Here is a 14,570-nt window from a genome sequence, read left to right as displayed (position 1 = left end):
AATGTTCTGAGCTCTTTCATATCATTTAATTCATTTAATATCTAGATGCTCTTGGGACTGATTGTGTTCTAATTTAATGGTTAAGAAAACTGAGGCCCAGAGCAGTTAAGTAATTTACCCAAGATTGCACAGCTTCTAGGTGGTAGGCTTGGGATTTAAAATTAGGCAAACTGGCTCCAGATCCTTTGCTACTGATTCCCACGTACTGATCCCCATTGTACTGCTTGCCTAGTAGGCACACAGGAATCAAGAAGGCAGGGAGGGATAAACATCTATAAAGAAAAACAATAGTTGTTCAGCCACCCCAAGTATTTCCACAAGGCACCTTTAAAAAAAAAAAAAAAACATTTTTTAGTTCACTGGCAGTCTCCTACAGACTAATTTTCATATTATGCAGTGAATTCTTGATTTCTTGATTTATTAACCTTAGACATCAGCTAAGGAATATATGCTGTGGCAGGTGAAATATGGCTGAATGTTTTTCAAATTGTAACATGAATTTGAATCACCTTAGTAAAATGCAGACTTTGATTTAGGAGGCCAGTGAGCGGTCGGGGCATCTCCGAGATCTGCGGTTAGAGATCTCCGCATCTCTAACAGGCCCTCTCAGATCCTGCAGCTGGCCTCAGAGCACACTGGGAGCTTCCCCTAAATCTCCCTCCTTCCATCCCACACTTGTGTAACATAGGAGCGAATTTTCTCCCGTGATGAATTTTCTATTGGCAATAATCGTTTTCAGATGAGAAGGGATGATGTTCTCTCTCATGGGTCACTTCATCGTTGCCTTGGGGGAAAAAAAAACCTTGGTAATGTAATGCTGACTCTGGGAATGTTATTTTTATTTCTGCTTTCAGGGGACTGCCGGGAGTGAGGCCATGGCCACAGAAGAGATGTCTAACCTGGTGAACTATATTCAACCAGTCAAGTTTGAGTCATTTGAAATTTCAAAAAGTAAGTTTTCCCTGGAGAAGAATCCCTAATGTAGCATGCAGTTTGAACCCCTAGTGTACTTTCAATACAAGGTAGTTAGAACAAAGAATGTTACCCTTAACAGAACTATTCTGGGAAGCCTTGAATACATGCCTGCGTTGACGACCATAACCAGATGAGAAGGTATTCCATAATGTTTCCCCAAAATTCTTAATAGGGCTGTAGGCCATACATGGTTATCTGAAAGATCCTAGAGTATAGCTAATTGAGAGTTTCACAGTTGTTTCTGTTCAACAACATAATGGGTTCCTTCCGTTATATAAGGACAGTATTGAAATAAACTATCAAAAAAACCCACAACTATCCATCCCCCAGAAAGGGAGCAACCAGAGACGTGGTTAGCTCTAATAACAAGAAATAGAAAAGTTCACCCACATTCCAATTGTCCATCTTGTTTTATAACATTAACTTCACATCATTTTGTGTTCTTTCTTCATCCAACTATACAGCCATACTGGATGCAAAGAAAAAAAATATAGCACCTTTTGCCCACCTAAAGAAAAGAGTCATTTTATGAAATTGCCCTTTTCTTGATGAATTGTAAGATGCTAGCAAGTGAAGAAAACCTTTGGGATGTTTTAGCTGCTTTTATGAGAGTGCTCTTAAAATCTGAATTTTTGCTTAAATATTGCAGCCTCTCATAAAGCATAGTTTTATAGATACATCAAAATCTAAGCTTCTACATAACACACTTATGCATAATTGTATAATTTTTGCCCAAAGAGCCTCAACTTTGTAGATCTCTACAGTGAGGAATTTAACTTCCAATACGTTTTATATATAAATATTTCAACATCTTTGATTTTTGTAATTACTGATGGGTCTTACCACAAGTTGTTCAATTATAAATGTACTAAAGTAGTTATTTTTATATTTCTATAACTTTCATTGGCTGCAAAAATGAGTTTTCCTAATTCATGAGTCAGAAACTCCTAGACAAGTAGCCAGGTTGAGAAGGAACTGATGCATTGACATCCTTCAGAACCTGGTAACAACAGCATGGGCCACAAGTTTACAAACAAGAACTACTCTTCTCCTTGTGTTTTATAACATTTTATCACTTTTGTACAAAGAATACTGCACATACGTTACAAAAGCACCCACTAAATTGACTGAATTCTGATTAGCAGTCATGCTCAAAATAACTGGTTGTATGAAAATAGGTTTCTGATGGACCAAAATAAGTGAAGTAAGGGTTTCCTATAGAGTTGATTAAATTGGGGAAGGTAAGGAGATGGATAAAAGAGTCTAGGAATGATTGAGGGGAGAGAATGAGATTTTAATTATGGAAAGTGGGCATCAAAGAGTGGGAAATGCCTCAAAGGTAACCATTTAAAAACTGAGAGCTGTCAGGATGCTTGGGTGGCTCAGTCACTTGAGCTTCTGACTCTTGGTTTCAGCTCAGGTCTTGATCTCAGGGTCCCAGGAGCTCAGCAGCGCTGAGTCTGCTTGAGAGTCTCTTTCTCTCTGTCCCTCCCCCAACTTACACTCCTGCTTTCTTTCTATCTCTTGTAAAATGTTTATTTATTTGACAGAGAGTAAGAGCGAGAGCGAGAGAGAGAAAGCATGTACATGCACAAGTGGGGGGAGGAGCATAGGGAGAGGGAGTAACAGCCTCCCCATTGAGGAGGGAGCTGATGCAGGGCTTGATCCCAGGACCCTGGGATCATGACCTGAGCTGAAGGCAGATGCTTAACTGACTGAGCCACCCAGGCACCCCCTTCTCTCTGTTTCTCTCAAATAAATACATGAAATCTTTTTAAAAATGAAAATAAATTAAAAAAAAAAAACACATGAGCGCTGTCTAACCACTCTGAATGACACTTGCCTCAGTACTGTGTGTAACACTTTGGTTTTTAGTTGGAAAGAGGACTGAGAAGCTGTCAGACTCTTAGTCTTTACAAACTAAGGTAACTTTGTTTTGTTTCTTCCACTCTAATTGGCAGTTTGGATTCCACTTTCCAAACATTGCTCTTGTACTCTACTCAGACCTCTAGCACATGCATCTCTCCGCCCTCTCTTATCTAATCTGAAAATGAGGCCATTAGACTGGAAGATTTCCAAGAATCCTTCTACTTTGAAATAACCTTGATCCTAAGGTCACGTTAGTTATTTGAACCAAAGAGGTGCATACAAACTGAGGCAATGGCAATGTGGGCATCAAACAGAGTCAGAGAAACCAATCTGAATGGATTCAGAACAAAAGATTCCCCTAGGGCTCCTCCTCTTTTGACAAAACAGCTTTCATTTACCACATCTCAAATTCATTTCTTCATCCTAATACAGACCATAAGCATAACTGACTCAGGTAGTAAGTTTTAGAAGAGACAGCTTTTTAGAAGACTCAACTTTGGGTACAGATAAATGGTTCACTGGAAGAAATGGATTTATGAAGTTATGATGAGGATTCATTGCCCTAACTTCACTGAACATGTGCCTACTTCTTACATGAGATAAGTTTTATCATTGAATTGTCCTTCTCACCTGTTTTTATTGTCATTAACTCAGAAAGAAATAGAAGTTTTGAAATGTCTTCTTTCGTGGAAACCAAAGGACTAGAGCAACTGACAAAGTCTCCAGTGGAATTTGTAGAGTATCCTTGATTTGACGATCGACTGCTGAGATGACCCAATGGAAGCCACGTGCCATTGGTTTGGTTTCTGTTTTGAATAAGGAGAAAGATGCATGAAATGGCTTCTGTCACCTGGGTGTGATAAATGGTTTCATATGCAAGGCTGAGTGGGCTGGCCTGATATATGGAAAAGAGTGCTGGTCTTGCAGTAAAGGAAGCTCAGGTTTCAAGGTGATTTGCTTAATTCTTCTGAATTTCCTCATCTGTAAAACAGAAACGGTAATACCAGCTTTGTGGCTTGCCTTTGGGTTACGGACGACATGTGTAAAGCAGGTGTATATACTTTATACATATGTAAGATAGAATATGTGTAAAGTGAATACATTTATAAATATACTTTCTTGGCATCTCACATCCTTACATGGAATCGATGTCCAATCAGAAAATAGTTAGGACAATGATAAGATTATAAATATTGGAACATCTGGCTGGCTCAGAGGAGCATGTGACCCTTGATCTTGGGGTCATGAGTTTGAGCCCCACGTTGGGTGTAGAGATTTCAAAAAAAAAAACTTAAAAAGAATATCAATATATATTACTAATAATGGTTTTGTTGGTAGTCCTGACAACAAAAACTTTAATTTATTTTGTAGATTTTTAAAAATTTGTTTATTCATGAGAGACACAGACAGGCAGAGACATAGACAGAGGGAGAAGCAGGCTCCCCACAGACAGCCCGATGTGGAATGTGATCTTAGGACCCCGGGATCACCACCTAAGCCAAAGGCAGATGCTCGATCACTGAGCCACTCAGGTGTCCCAACAAAAACTTTTCATTTTTATCCATAAAGCAAAACTGAATCAAGTCTCTAAATCTTTCCCATGAAAGTAATAGTAAATGCCTCACACAGCCCAATTTCATGAAGCAAGTCCTAGAATAAAACAAACAAACAAACAAAAAAACTAGAACTCTTCAATGAGAGGAGAGGGAACAACCATAAACTCCTTAACAAATGTAACTCCATCCACAAAGTCACACTAGTATGAACTGGCTATTGGACAGCCCTTCCATTAGATGTCCTATCTCACTGAAGCCTCACAATAGACCTAGAATGTAGGGGTTGTTCAGTCTATTAAGTAAATGAGGGAAACTGACACACAGAGTGAGATAAATGGCTGCAGGGCCTACAGCCAGCAACTTCCAGAAATAAGGTTCAGACTCTTTTAGGCCTAATTCCCCTGCCCAAGCTCAAAACCCTCACTAACCTCCACTAAATTTGGTAATAGGAATAGTCAGTTGTGTTTTAAAGACACGAAGCAAGGTCAGAACCTTCTGTGCTATATTTACCTGGTTATCCATCATAAAGAATACCACAGTCTTGGCAAATAGCATTCTCAGAGAAGGCTTAAAAATGAGCAGAGAGCATTTCAGAAATAGCCATGCAGTGCATGTTATCTGCTTCCACCAGAGACGACATCATGCTCTCACATGCTTTGAAACGCTTGAGCTTTCTCACGAGCCCTTAATTTTTAAGCCTATCCTGAATAATCTCCACAAAATCCCACTGACTTTGGCTAGGTCATTTTTGCTACTCCTTTAGTTTTCAGCCATGAGGCTCTGCAAAGGTGATAGTGCATTTATATTATAAAAGCACATTTAGGGCAGCCCAGGTGGCTCAGTGGTTTAGCGCTGGCTTTAGCCCAGGGCATGATCCTGGAGACCCAGGATGTGATCCTGGAGACCCAGGTTCGAGTCCCATGTCGGGCTCCCTACATGGAGCCTGCTTCTCCCTCTGCCTCCCTCTCTCTGTCTCTCATGAATAAATAAAAATTTTTTAAAAGCACATTTATTCTGTGTGTTCAGGAAGTTTTTGACATTTTTCACCCACTAGTCCAAAGAGATCATCAACATTTAGTTCATTTCCCAATGGAGAAAGAAGGAAAATGGCCTCTCAGTTAATGTATCAGCTCATTATTTTTATAACTGTATTCACTACTTAACATGATGGTCCAGATATAACAAAATGCAGCTTAGCAGGATATATCCAAAAGGAACCCGTGTGGATTCATCTAACTACATGCCTCAGCTCTTCTGGAATGCAGGTTGTCAAATGGTTGCACTTAATTTTCAAACTGTGGGTAAGTAGCACAGCTAATAGCTCATTTCCATTCTGTTATAAAGCCACATTTCCAGACTTGCAAATAGAAGCAAATTTCAGTGAAGGGAATATCGCTGCAAAGAAAAAAAGTAACTTTTGAAAATGGAGAAACTGTCTTTAGTAGTTTACAAACAAGTCTTTATTTCTACTAGTCTTGCATTATTTTCAAAGAAAAATTTTATGCTTTTTAAGGTAATATGTATAGTTCATAGAAAATTTGGAAAATTCAGAAAAGTATGAAAAAAAAATAAAACTGCACCAGGAACACTATGACTCAGAAAGTCAACAGTTAACTTTTGGCTTTGTAATCTGTAAGGTTTTTTTGGCTATGTATATATGTGCTTTTTAATTTAATTCCTCTTTTAAAAATATATATGTACATATATATTTAAATGCTATATAGAAACATGAATTTTAATAGCTGTATATTAAGCAAATTTCACAATTCACTCAATTGCATTTCCTACCACTGGACATTAGGAAATTTTTTTCAACTATAATAAATAATACTCAGACAACATCTTGAAGTCTATGTCCTAATGTTCTTTTGGAAGAATTCCTAAAATACAATCACTTTGTTAAAAAATGTGAATGTTTTACGAACCTTCATGCAATACCAAATTGCCCATCCAAAATTTTGGGTATTTACCTAAAAAATACAAAAACACTAATTCAAAGGGATACCTGAACCCCTATGATTACTGCAGCATTATTTATAGTAACCAAATTATGAAAGCAGCTGGAGTATCCATCACTAGATGAATGGATAAAGAAGATGTGGTATACACACACACACACACACACACACACACACACACAATGGAATATTATTCGGCCATAAAAAGAATGAAATCTTGTCATTTGCAACAACATGGATAGAGCTAGAGAGTATAATACTAAGTGAACTAAGTCAGAGAAAGACAAAAACTATATGGTCTCACTTCTATGTGGAATTTAATTAACAAAACAAATGAGCAAAGAAAAAAAAGAGAGAGAGACAAACCAAGAAACAGACTCTTAACCATAGAGAACAAACTGATGGTTACCAGAGGGGAGATGGATGAAATAGGTGATGGATGGAATAAGTGATGGCGATTAAGAGTACACTTATCATGATAAAAAAATAATTTGAAAAAAATATGTACCTTTAACAAATTAAAAAAATATATTGCACTGGATTTTTCCTCCATCAGGAATGAAGTGGTCCTTTTCATTTGAGATCCTGGTTAAGTACTACCATTAAATAATAATGATGATCCAGACAAAATACTATCTTATTGTTACTCTAGTTTTATTTCTTTGATTATTACTGAGGTTGAAAATTTTAAGTATGTGTTTTGATTTTTGTGCCTCTGCTTTTATGAAGGCATATTTAGGACTACTGTCAGTTTTCCTATCCATTTATAACAGCACTTTTTATATAATAAGCATGTTGTCATATTTTGTGAAACAGATGAGATTGGGTTGATTAATGTTTTATTTTATGCAGTATTAGTTTACTTTTATTATTGTAGGCTTTCCACCCCCGATTTAGATCCATAATTACTTCTGTTTCTCTCATGGTTTCTGTTGTTGTTGTTTAAAGATTTTATTTATTTATTCATGAGAGACACACACACAGAGAGAGAGAGAGAGAGAGAGAGAGAGAAACAGGCAGAGGGAGAAGCAGACTCCATGCAGGGAGCTCGATGTGGGACTCGATCCCGTGTCCAGGATCAGGCCCTGGGCTGAAGGCGGAGCTAAACCTCTGAGCCACCTGGGCTGCCCCTGGTTTCTGTTTTATTTGTAATTTGACCCTTTCAGCCATCCAAATTTAATTGTAATATACAATCTCAGGAAGAGACCAATCCTTTTTACACTAAACTGAAATTACAGCTTAATAGATGTAGTATTTTTTGATGTGGTTAATTTGGGTTCATTTTCTTCCAGTTATATTCTTCTCTATTAATAAATTTGTCTGCCTTCCTGGAGCCAATAGCTCACTGTTATTATTGTAATGTTTGATAATACAGTCTAATACCCGGAAGTAGAATTTCTCCTTCATGGCTATTAATTTTTAGTTCATTGCTTGCCATTGCAAACTGGAATGAATTTAATTTATTAATTATTTCCCCTTTCCCCACTGAGAAAGAAATGGGATTTTGAATAAAATCAAAACTAATTTACATTAGTTTAATTGTTACACTATGTTTCCCTCTCCCTACTGGAAAACAATTTTGTTTAAAATCACATTAAATTTATAATTCGAGGAAATTTGAAGAAAACCGGCACCTTTTAATTTTTAGTTTTCTTATCACAGAAAGAATGTTTTTCTCTTCACCATAAAAGTTCTTACATTATGTCCCTTAGCAAAATCACTAGTCTTCACCTGAGGTCTAGTTTCTTTAGATGAAATCCTTTTTTAAAAACATTATATTTTTAGCAATTTTTTTCTGGATATTGATATTTGTATATTTGTTTTATGAATAAATATATTTTATAATCATCCTCCCAAGCTCTCATAATAGCCTATTTTGCCAGTAGCTTCTATTGGGTTTTTCAGGTAGATATACAATGGCAACAATTTATTTTATTTTTTTAAGGGTTTTATTTATTTTTTCATGAGAGATACAAAGAGAGAGGAGGTAGAGACACAGGCAGAGGGAGAGGCAGGCTCCTCGCAGGGAGCCCGATGTGGGACTCGATCCCAGGACCCTGGGTTCATGCCCTAGGCCAAAGGCAGACGCTCAACCACTGAGCCACCCGAGCATCCCACACAATCACAACAATTTAATCACATCTCTGTTTTTTCCCTTGGTAGTGCTTTGGACTGACCATTCTAAAATAATATTAAATAATAGTATTAAGGGTGGGTAGCTTTCTCTTCATCCTGACACTAAGGGGAATTTCATTGAGTAGGTATTGGCTGTGACTGAAACAAATAATCTTCCACACATTAAAAAAATACAATAGCCTTTCTTACCTGTGGCTCCACTTGCCATGGTTTCAGTTACCCATAGTCAAAGAGGGTCTGGAAGCAGATGCTCCTCCTTCTAATTCATTGTCAGAAGGTCAAAAGTAGCCTAATGCTATGTCACAGTGCCTACATCATTTACCTCACTTCATCTCATCCCATAGGCATTTTATCATATCACATCATCACAAAAAGAAGGATGAGTGCAGTACAGTAAGTATCTTGAAAGAGAGAGACAGAATCACATTCACATAACCTTTATTACAGTGTATTGTTATAATCCTTCTATTTTGCTCTTAGTTGTTGTTGTTAATCTCTTATCATGCCTAATTTATTTTTTTTTCATGCCTAATTTATAAGCTAAGCTTCGTCATAGCTCTATGTGTATAGGGAAAAAAAAATAGTAGATGTCAAGTTTGGTACTGCCCGGGGTTTCAGACATCCACTGGAGGTCTTGGAACACATTTCCCGTGGATAGGTGGGGACTACTGTAGGCACCTATCCTAATTGAATAACAGTCTTTTGGGAATTTATGTTAATGTTATTAAATGTCTATTTGACATCTGTTGGGATAACCATATGTATTCATTTCTTCTTTTGTGAGTTAATAGAGCTCCTAATATGTAATTATCCTTTTGTTCATGGGATGAATTCTACTTCCTTGTTGTATGTTATTTTTTGGAACATATGATTTGCTATTGCAATTTTTTTAAGTTTTTGGTGTCAGTTTCTTCAAGTATAATAAGTCGGTCATTTTCTTTTTTGGGGGGGGTACTTTGTCCAATTGTTGTATCATAGTTATCATAGCTTAATAAATTGGCAAAAAAACTTCACTTATTTTCTCTACTCTAAAAATGATTGATTACATGGAACTCTGAAATAATTCTACGATCACCTTGCTATTGTCCACCTATGTAGAGATGAATCATGACTCAGACAATCCAGAACAAATGACAGCTTCCCAGATTCCTGATGACTTTAAAATGTTTTTTTTTTTTACAAATCTTACCAATTGCAATTAGTGTGGACATTCATTTCATATATTAACTGAGTCTTAGAAAACTTTGGCTGTAAGTTTTGTCCACTAGAAAGGAGTCAATGTGTAATTAGGTGGGAAGAAACAAAAGAAATGCAAATTTCAGAAAGGAAATCCTTTTCTCCTGTAAATTAAAAAAAGAATTCTGGTGTTCACAGTTGGTGAGGTGTAGGGAAGTCCATTCTCAGAAGTGGCATGAGCTTTCTGAAGAGCATTTTGACAAGACTTATAAAAAAATATACCTTTTTCCCAGAACATATCTCTTGACCTAGACATTTCACTCCTAATAATGCCCTTAATGATGGCTTCCAAGCTTTCACCATGATGATATTCATCAAAACACCATATGTAATGGTGAAAAATTACAAGACACAAAACTGTACCCAAGAGGGGGCTTATGTAACACATCTATTCACATTAATCTATTCAAAAGAATTTGTACAGCTGTTAAAATTAAAGCAGACAAATATCTAGTGAAATGGATATACTACACATTCAAACATATCTGAAGTAGGAAAACAATATACACCAACCGGTTGGCAGCGGTTTATCTCTAGATTTGGAGATTACAGCTTGACTTTTTTTTTTTCCTTATCTGTGTTTCCTAAATTTCTACAATGAAGAAATATTTCTTTTTTTAAAAGGGGAGTAAAAATGGACTGTAATACAATCTTTCTTGCTCTAGACACAAATATTGTCACAATAAGGTTTGTGTTTTTGATATTCAGACCTGGCTATGCAAATAAATATGGGGATGTATGAATACAATGGGAAAAGTGGCTACAGATTAAAGCCAGAGTTCATGAGGAGACCTGACAAGCATTTTGATCCATTCACCGAAGGCATCGTGGATGGGATAGTGGCCAATACTTTATCTGTCAAGGTATGTACCTCTCTATTACAAAACTGTCCCCAACAAAAGTCTCAAACATTACCTATTTTGCTTAAAGGAGTTTTGTCATCAAAAATTTAGAGCTAGCAATATCTCCACCCCTTTATGCATTTTTTTTTCTTAAAGGACTAAATCTGAATCACAAGTTTCAGAAGCCACATGCATGAGATAAAGGGACTAAGCCCTATTCTTTAATAGGATAAAACTTGAACCCTAAGTCAATAAACCAAGTTGGTGAGAGTCACCATGGTTGGTCCTTTCTTTCGGTGTAACTGCCAGCGACCCATGTTGGAGGAATCTTCTGGTCTTTTATTTCTCCATTAGTTCTAGAAAAATAACCACGCCGAGCAAAATTAGAAAAAAAGAAACATTTTCTCAATAAATTGTTAAATTTTGAATAAAAGCTCCCAAGTTACCATTTGAAAATCTATCAGAGTAAAAAAATAAAAAAAAATAAAATAAAAATAAAAAAAAAAAAAAAAAAAAAAAAAAAGAAAATCTATCAGAGGATTTGGGGACTTAAAACACAGAGTAATGATATTAACTAAGAAAATTATTTCATTAAACATACATCTGACCCTAAAATATTAATTCAAATTGATCTCTGCTGTTTTTGAAATTGATGTTACATCAAATATATATTTTTTTTAGCTACAAGAAAGTATTTTTGTACTATGAATGAAAAATGATTTTACAAAGAGATTTTTACTTGAATTCTCTAAGGTCTTGGTTGTTGTGGTTGTTTAATTTACTTCTTTAAGTTTTCCTTTCTCTCTCCTGTTTAGCCGGATAACTGTGGAACTAAGAAACATTTTTTATTGGACATAAATGCAATTTTTAGATTGACTTTAAACCAAAAGCACATGAAAAACTATGTAAAAAAAAAAAAGTAACAGTTTCACTAATTTCTATCTACCCTAAGCTTGTTGAGACCAGTTTTACTTGAAAATTCATGTCACTTGACACCAAAGATCAAAAATAAAATTTCAGTGAAGTGTCTCAAAATTATATCTTCTGAAATTATTTCACGCCATGTATCTGAAGAGTGGAGTTGGCAGAATTAGAGCTTCGAGATTATGTTTATTTTAGGAAATCCTTTTCAGCAAAGGATGTTTAATTCCTGCCGAGTTTGATTAAGATAAACTCCTAAGCATCACACGGACGAATGTTATTTTTAGAACCCTTGTCAATTGTTGCTCTAGTTGGATCAAACTAATGTTGTCCTTGTGTGCCAATTCATTTTTATTTGTGCATGTTTGCTTGCTTATTTATTTTTTTAAATTTTATTTATTTATTTATTTGAGAAAGAGTGAGAGAGAGCAAGAGCAAGGGAGCACTAGTAGAGAGGAGGGATGGAAGGAGAGCAGCTAGCCTGAAGCAGGACCCCGGGATCATGACCTGAGCTGCAGGCAGATGCTTAACAGACTGAGCCACCAGGTGCTCTTGCTTATTTATTTATTTTTTAGATTCCAGAGCACCTGGGTGGCTCAGTTGGTTAAGCGTCCGACTCTAGGCTTTGGCTCAGGTCATGATCTCCAAGTCATCACTTCAAGCACCTTGTCAGGCTCTGTGCTAAGCATGGTGCCTTCTTATCCCTCTCCTTCTGCTCCTCCCTGCATTCTCTCGCTCAAATAAATAAATATTCTTTTAAAAAAATCTTTAAGATTCTCCCATGATGGTGTAAGTAATTATAAAATGATGACCTAGAAACAGGAAAGTAAGTTGAGGGGAAACAGTTAAGACCCAAACAGATATGAACTACTACCTTAGTCCAGAATGGAGACACTGCTGGAGAGTGGTTAGTGTACTTAGAGTGAACAGGCCAGGCTGCCGAGCCGTCCTGCCTTTAACATGACAGCCAGAACCAAGAGACAGTTTGTGTCCATCCAGTGGTGCCTCTATTTGGACCTTCTGACATAGATTTCCTCATGCCAGAATAGACTCGGGAGCTCAAAAGGTGTTTCACCATTTTGTTTTACTGTTGGGAACATTGAGGGTGTGGTGTTGTTAATTTAGTTAAGGGCCTCTGCTTTAATCAAACATCTTAATCACACAGAATCCTTGGTGCATCTGATTTCCCAGTGTGACTCACATAACTTTGAAGTTTTACACATATAAAATGTCTGCTAAGTTGTTCTCACATAGAACCTCAAATTAAATAGAGATTGTTGCTGGAAATCCCCATGCACTCAGGCTAAAGAGAACATTCAGGAGAAATGAGTTACCTTGGGGGCAAATTCAGACAGCCTCTTCCTTGTTTTTTGTCTCTAACCTATTTGAAATTTCTGACACATGAGCATGTTGCTTACTGGCCTTGCTGAGCCTCTGAGGGCCATTCTCAGGCTGCCATTATATCCCATTTCTGGCACCACCATAGTCTTGGTAATTCTGTCTGCTTTCATGGACTTGAGCTCAGAAAGCTCCTAGCCACCAGAATATGTAATTTCAAGCTCTCTTTTAACTCTACAATAACCATAAATTTTGTAGTTAAGTGAGGATACCCATAATCACGTGGATGGCTAACAGGTTGGGGTTATGATAGTGATGATAAACTAGGCTTGATGGTTTAAAGTTGATATTTGAAAAAAAAATAAAGTTGATATTTGAGATTTGTTTTTATTATTATTATTATTTTTTTAATTTAAAGTACAATAACTCTGGGGGTGCCTAAGTGGCTCAGTCAGCTAAGTGACTATTGATTCCAGCTCAGGTCTTGCTTTCAAGTTTGTGAGTTCAAGCCCTGCACTGGACTCCACACTGGAGCACTGGGCGTAGAGCCTACTTAAAAAAATTAAAAACTGAAAGTATAACAACTCTGAGAATTGAATGGCATAGAGTTACAATCACTCCTCCATGTTGAATTTTATGAACAAAAGGAAACTTTTTAAATGCTTGAGTTTCTACTTTGTTATGTTTAAAATTTGTATTCTCAGATAACCTTTTAACTTCATTTACAATCATGCTAAAATGAGAATTTTTTCTCTTGTAACATCTTTAAGTATTAGAAAAATCTTTATATTCAGTTGGCTCTAAGATCCATCTTCAACATTTAACAGATGTATCTCAAGTACAAAAGGTATAATCTCATCAAACTCTTGGTAGTTGTTCATTTATTTCCTCGTATACAATTTTGTCCTATTAATGGATTCCTTCTAATCATCATTTTCAGTGTCCCTCTATCAATTCTTTTTTTTTTTTTAAGATTTTTATTTATTCATGAGAGACACAGAGGCAGAGACACAGGCAGAGGGAGAAGCAGGCTCCATGCAGGGAGCCCGATGTGGGACTCGATCCCGGGTCTCCAGGATCACCCCCAGGCCGAAAGTGGCGCTAAACCGCTGAGCCACCCGGGCTGCCCTCTACCAATTCTTTAACCAAAAAAGCAATTATATTTATACTCTTGCCTCTATTTCATTTTGGCTATGATTCAACCAGCATTTGTACCTCCCTCAAGTATGCTCTTCTATCACTTACTCACTTATCAAGAATTCTTTTTTATTATTTCTAGATTATTTCAGGTCAGTTTCTCTCTGATAAGAAAGTTGGGACTTACGTGGAAGTGGATATGTTTGGTTTGCCTGTGGACACAAGGAGGAAGGCATTTAAGACCAAAACATCACAAGGAAATGCTGTAAATCCTGTCTGGGAAGAAGAGCCCATTGTGTTCAAAAAGGTTGGTCTCATATCCTTGATATGAGATGTAACCGCATATTTAAGGTGTTTCACTCTGAGAAAAAAAAAATACGTGAAGAATTATTTGGGAATTTGCACATTAATCAAGCAATAGCACTTTGGGGGGGGGTCTTAAAAACTGTTCAAGATCTCTGCAAATGACTTGTTTGGGTTTTTAGAATTGTGTTGTTAATTTATTAATTCTAGTTTGCCTCATTTGGAAAACCAGAAAAACATATAATTTAACTCAGATCCTGTTATAAAATAAGAGATAAGTGATATAGGTTTATTGTTAA

The 14,570-nt window shown here is 36.6% G+C and overlaps 1 protein-coding gene across 2 annotated transcripts in view; it reads left to right on the top strand.

Annotated features, from left to right (window-relative positions):
* PLCB1 (phospholipase C beta 1) overlaps positions 1-14,570 on the top strand; it is a 669,446-nt gene that overhangs the window by 519,757 nt on the left and 135,119 nt on the right. For both annotated transcript variants that reach the window (XM_038571644.1, XM_038571645.1), the window contains exons 16-20: positions 855-951; positions 3,499-3,583; positions 5,577-5,701; positions 10,439-10,593; positions 14,111-14,275. In XM_038571644.1, coding sequence (XP_038427572.1) covers positions 855-951; positions 3,499-3,583; positions 5,577-5,701; positions 10,439-10,593; positions 14,111-14,275 — 627 coding nt within the window. The remainder of the gene's footprint in view (positions 1-854; positions 952-3,498; positions 3,584-5,576; positions 5,702-10,438; positions 10,594-14,110; positions 14,276-14,570) is intronic.

This window comes from Canis lupus, chromosome 24 (genome assembly GCF_011100685.1).
Source record: "Canis lupus familiaris isolate Mischka breed German Shepherd chromosome 24, alternate assembly UU_Cfam_GSD_1.0, whole genome shotgun sequence".
Taxonomy (NCBI): domain Eukaryota; kingdom Metazoa; phylum Chordata; class Mammalia; order Carnivora; family Canidae; genus Canis; species Canis lupus.
Note: the sequence above shows the minus strand (reverse complement) of the source record. Positions and strands in the feature narration are given on the sequence as shown.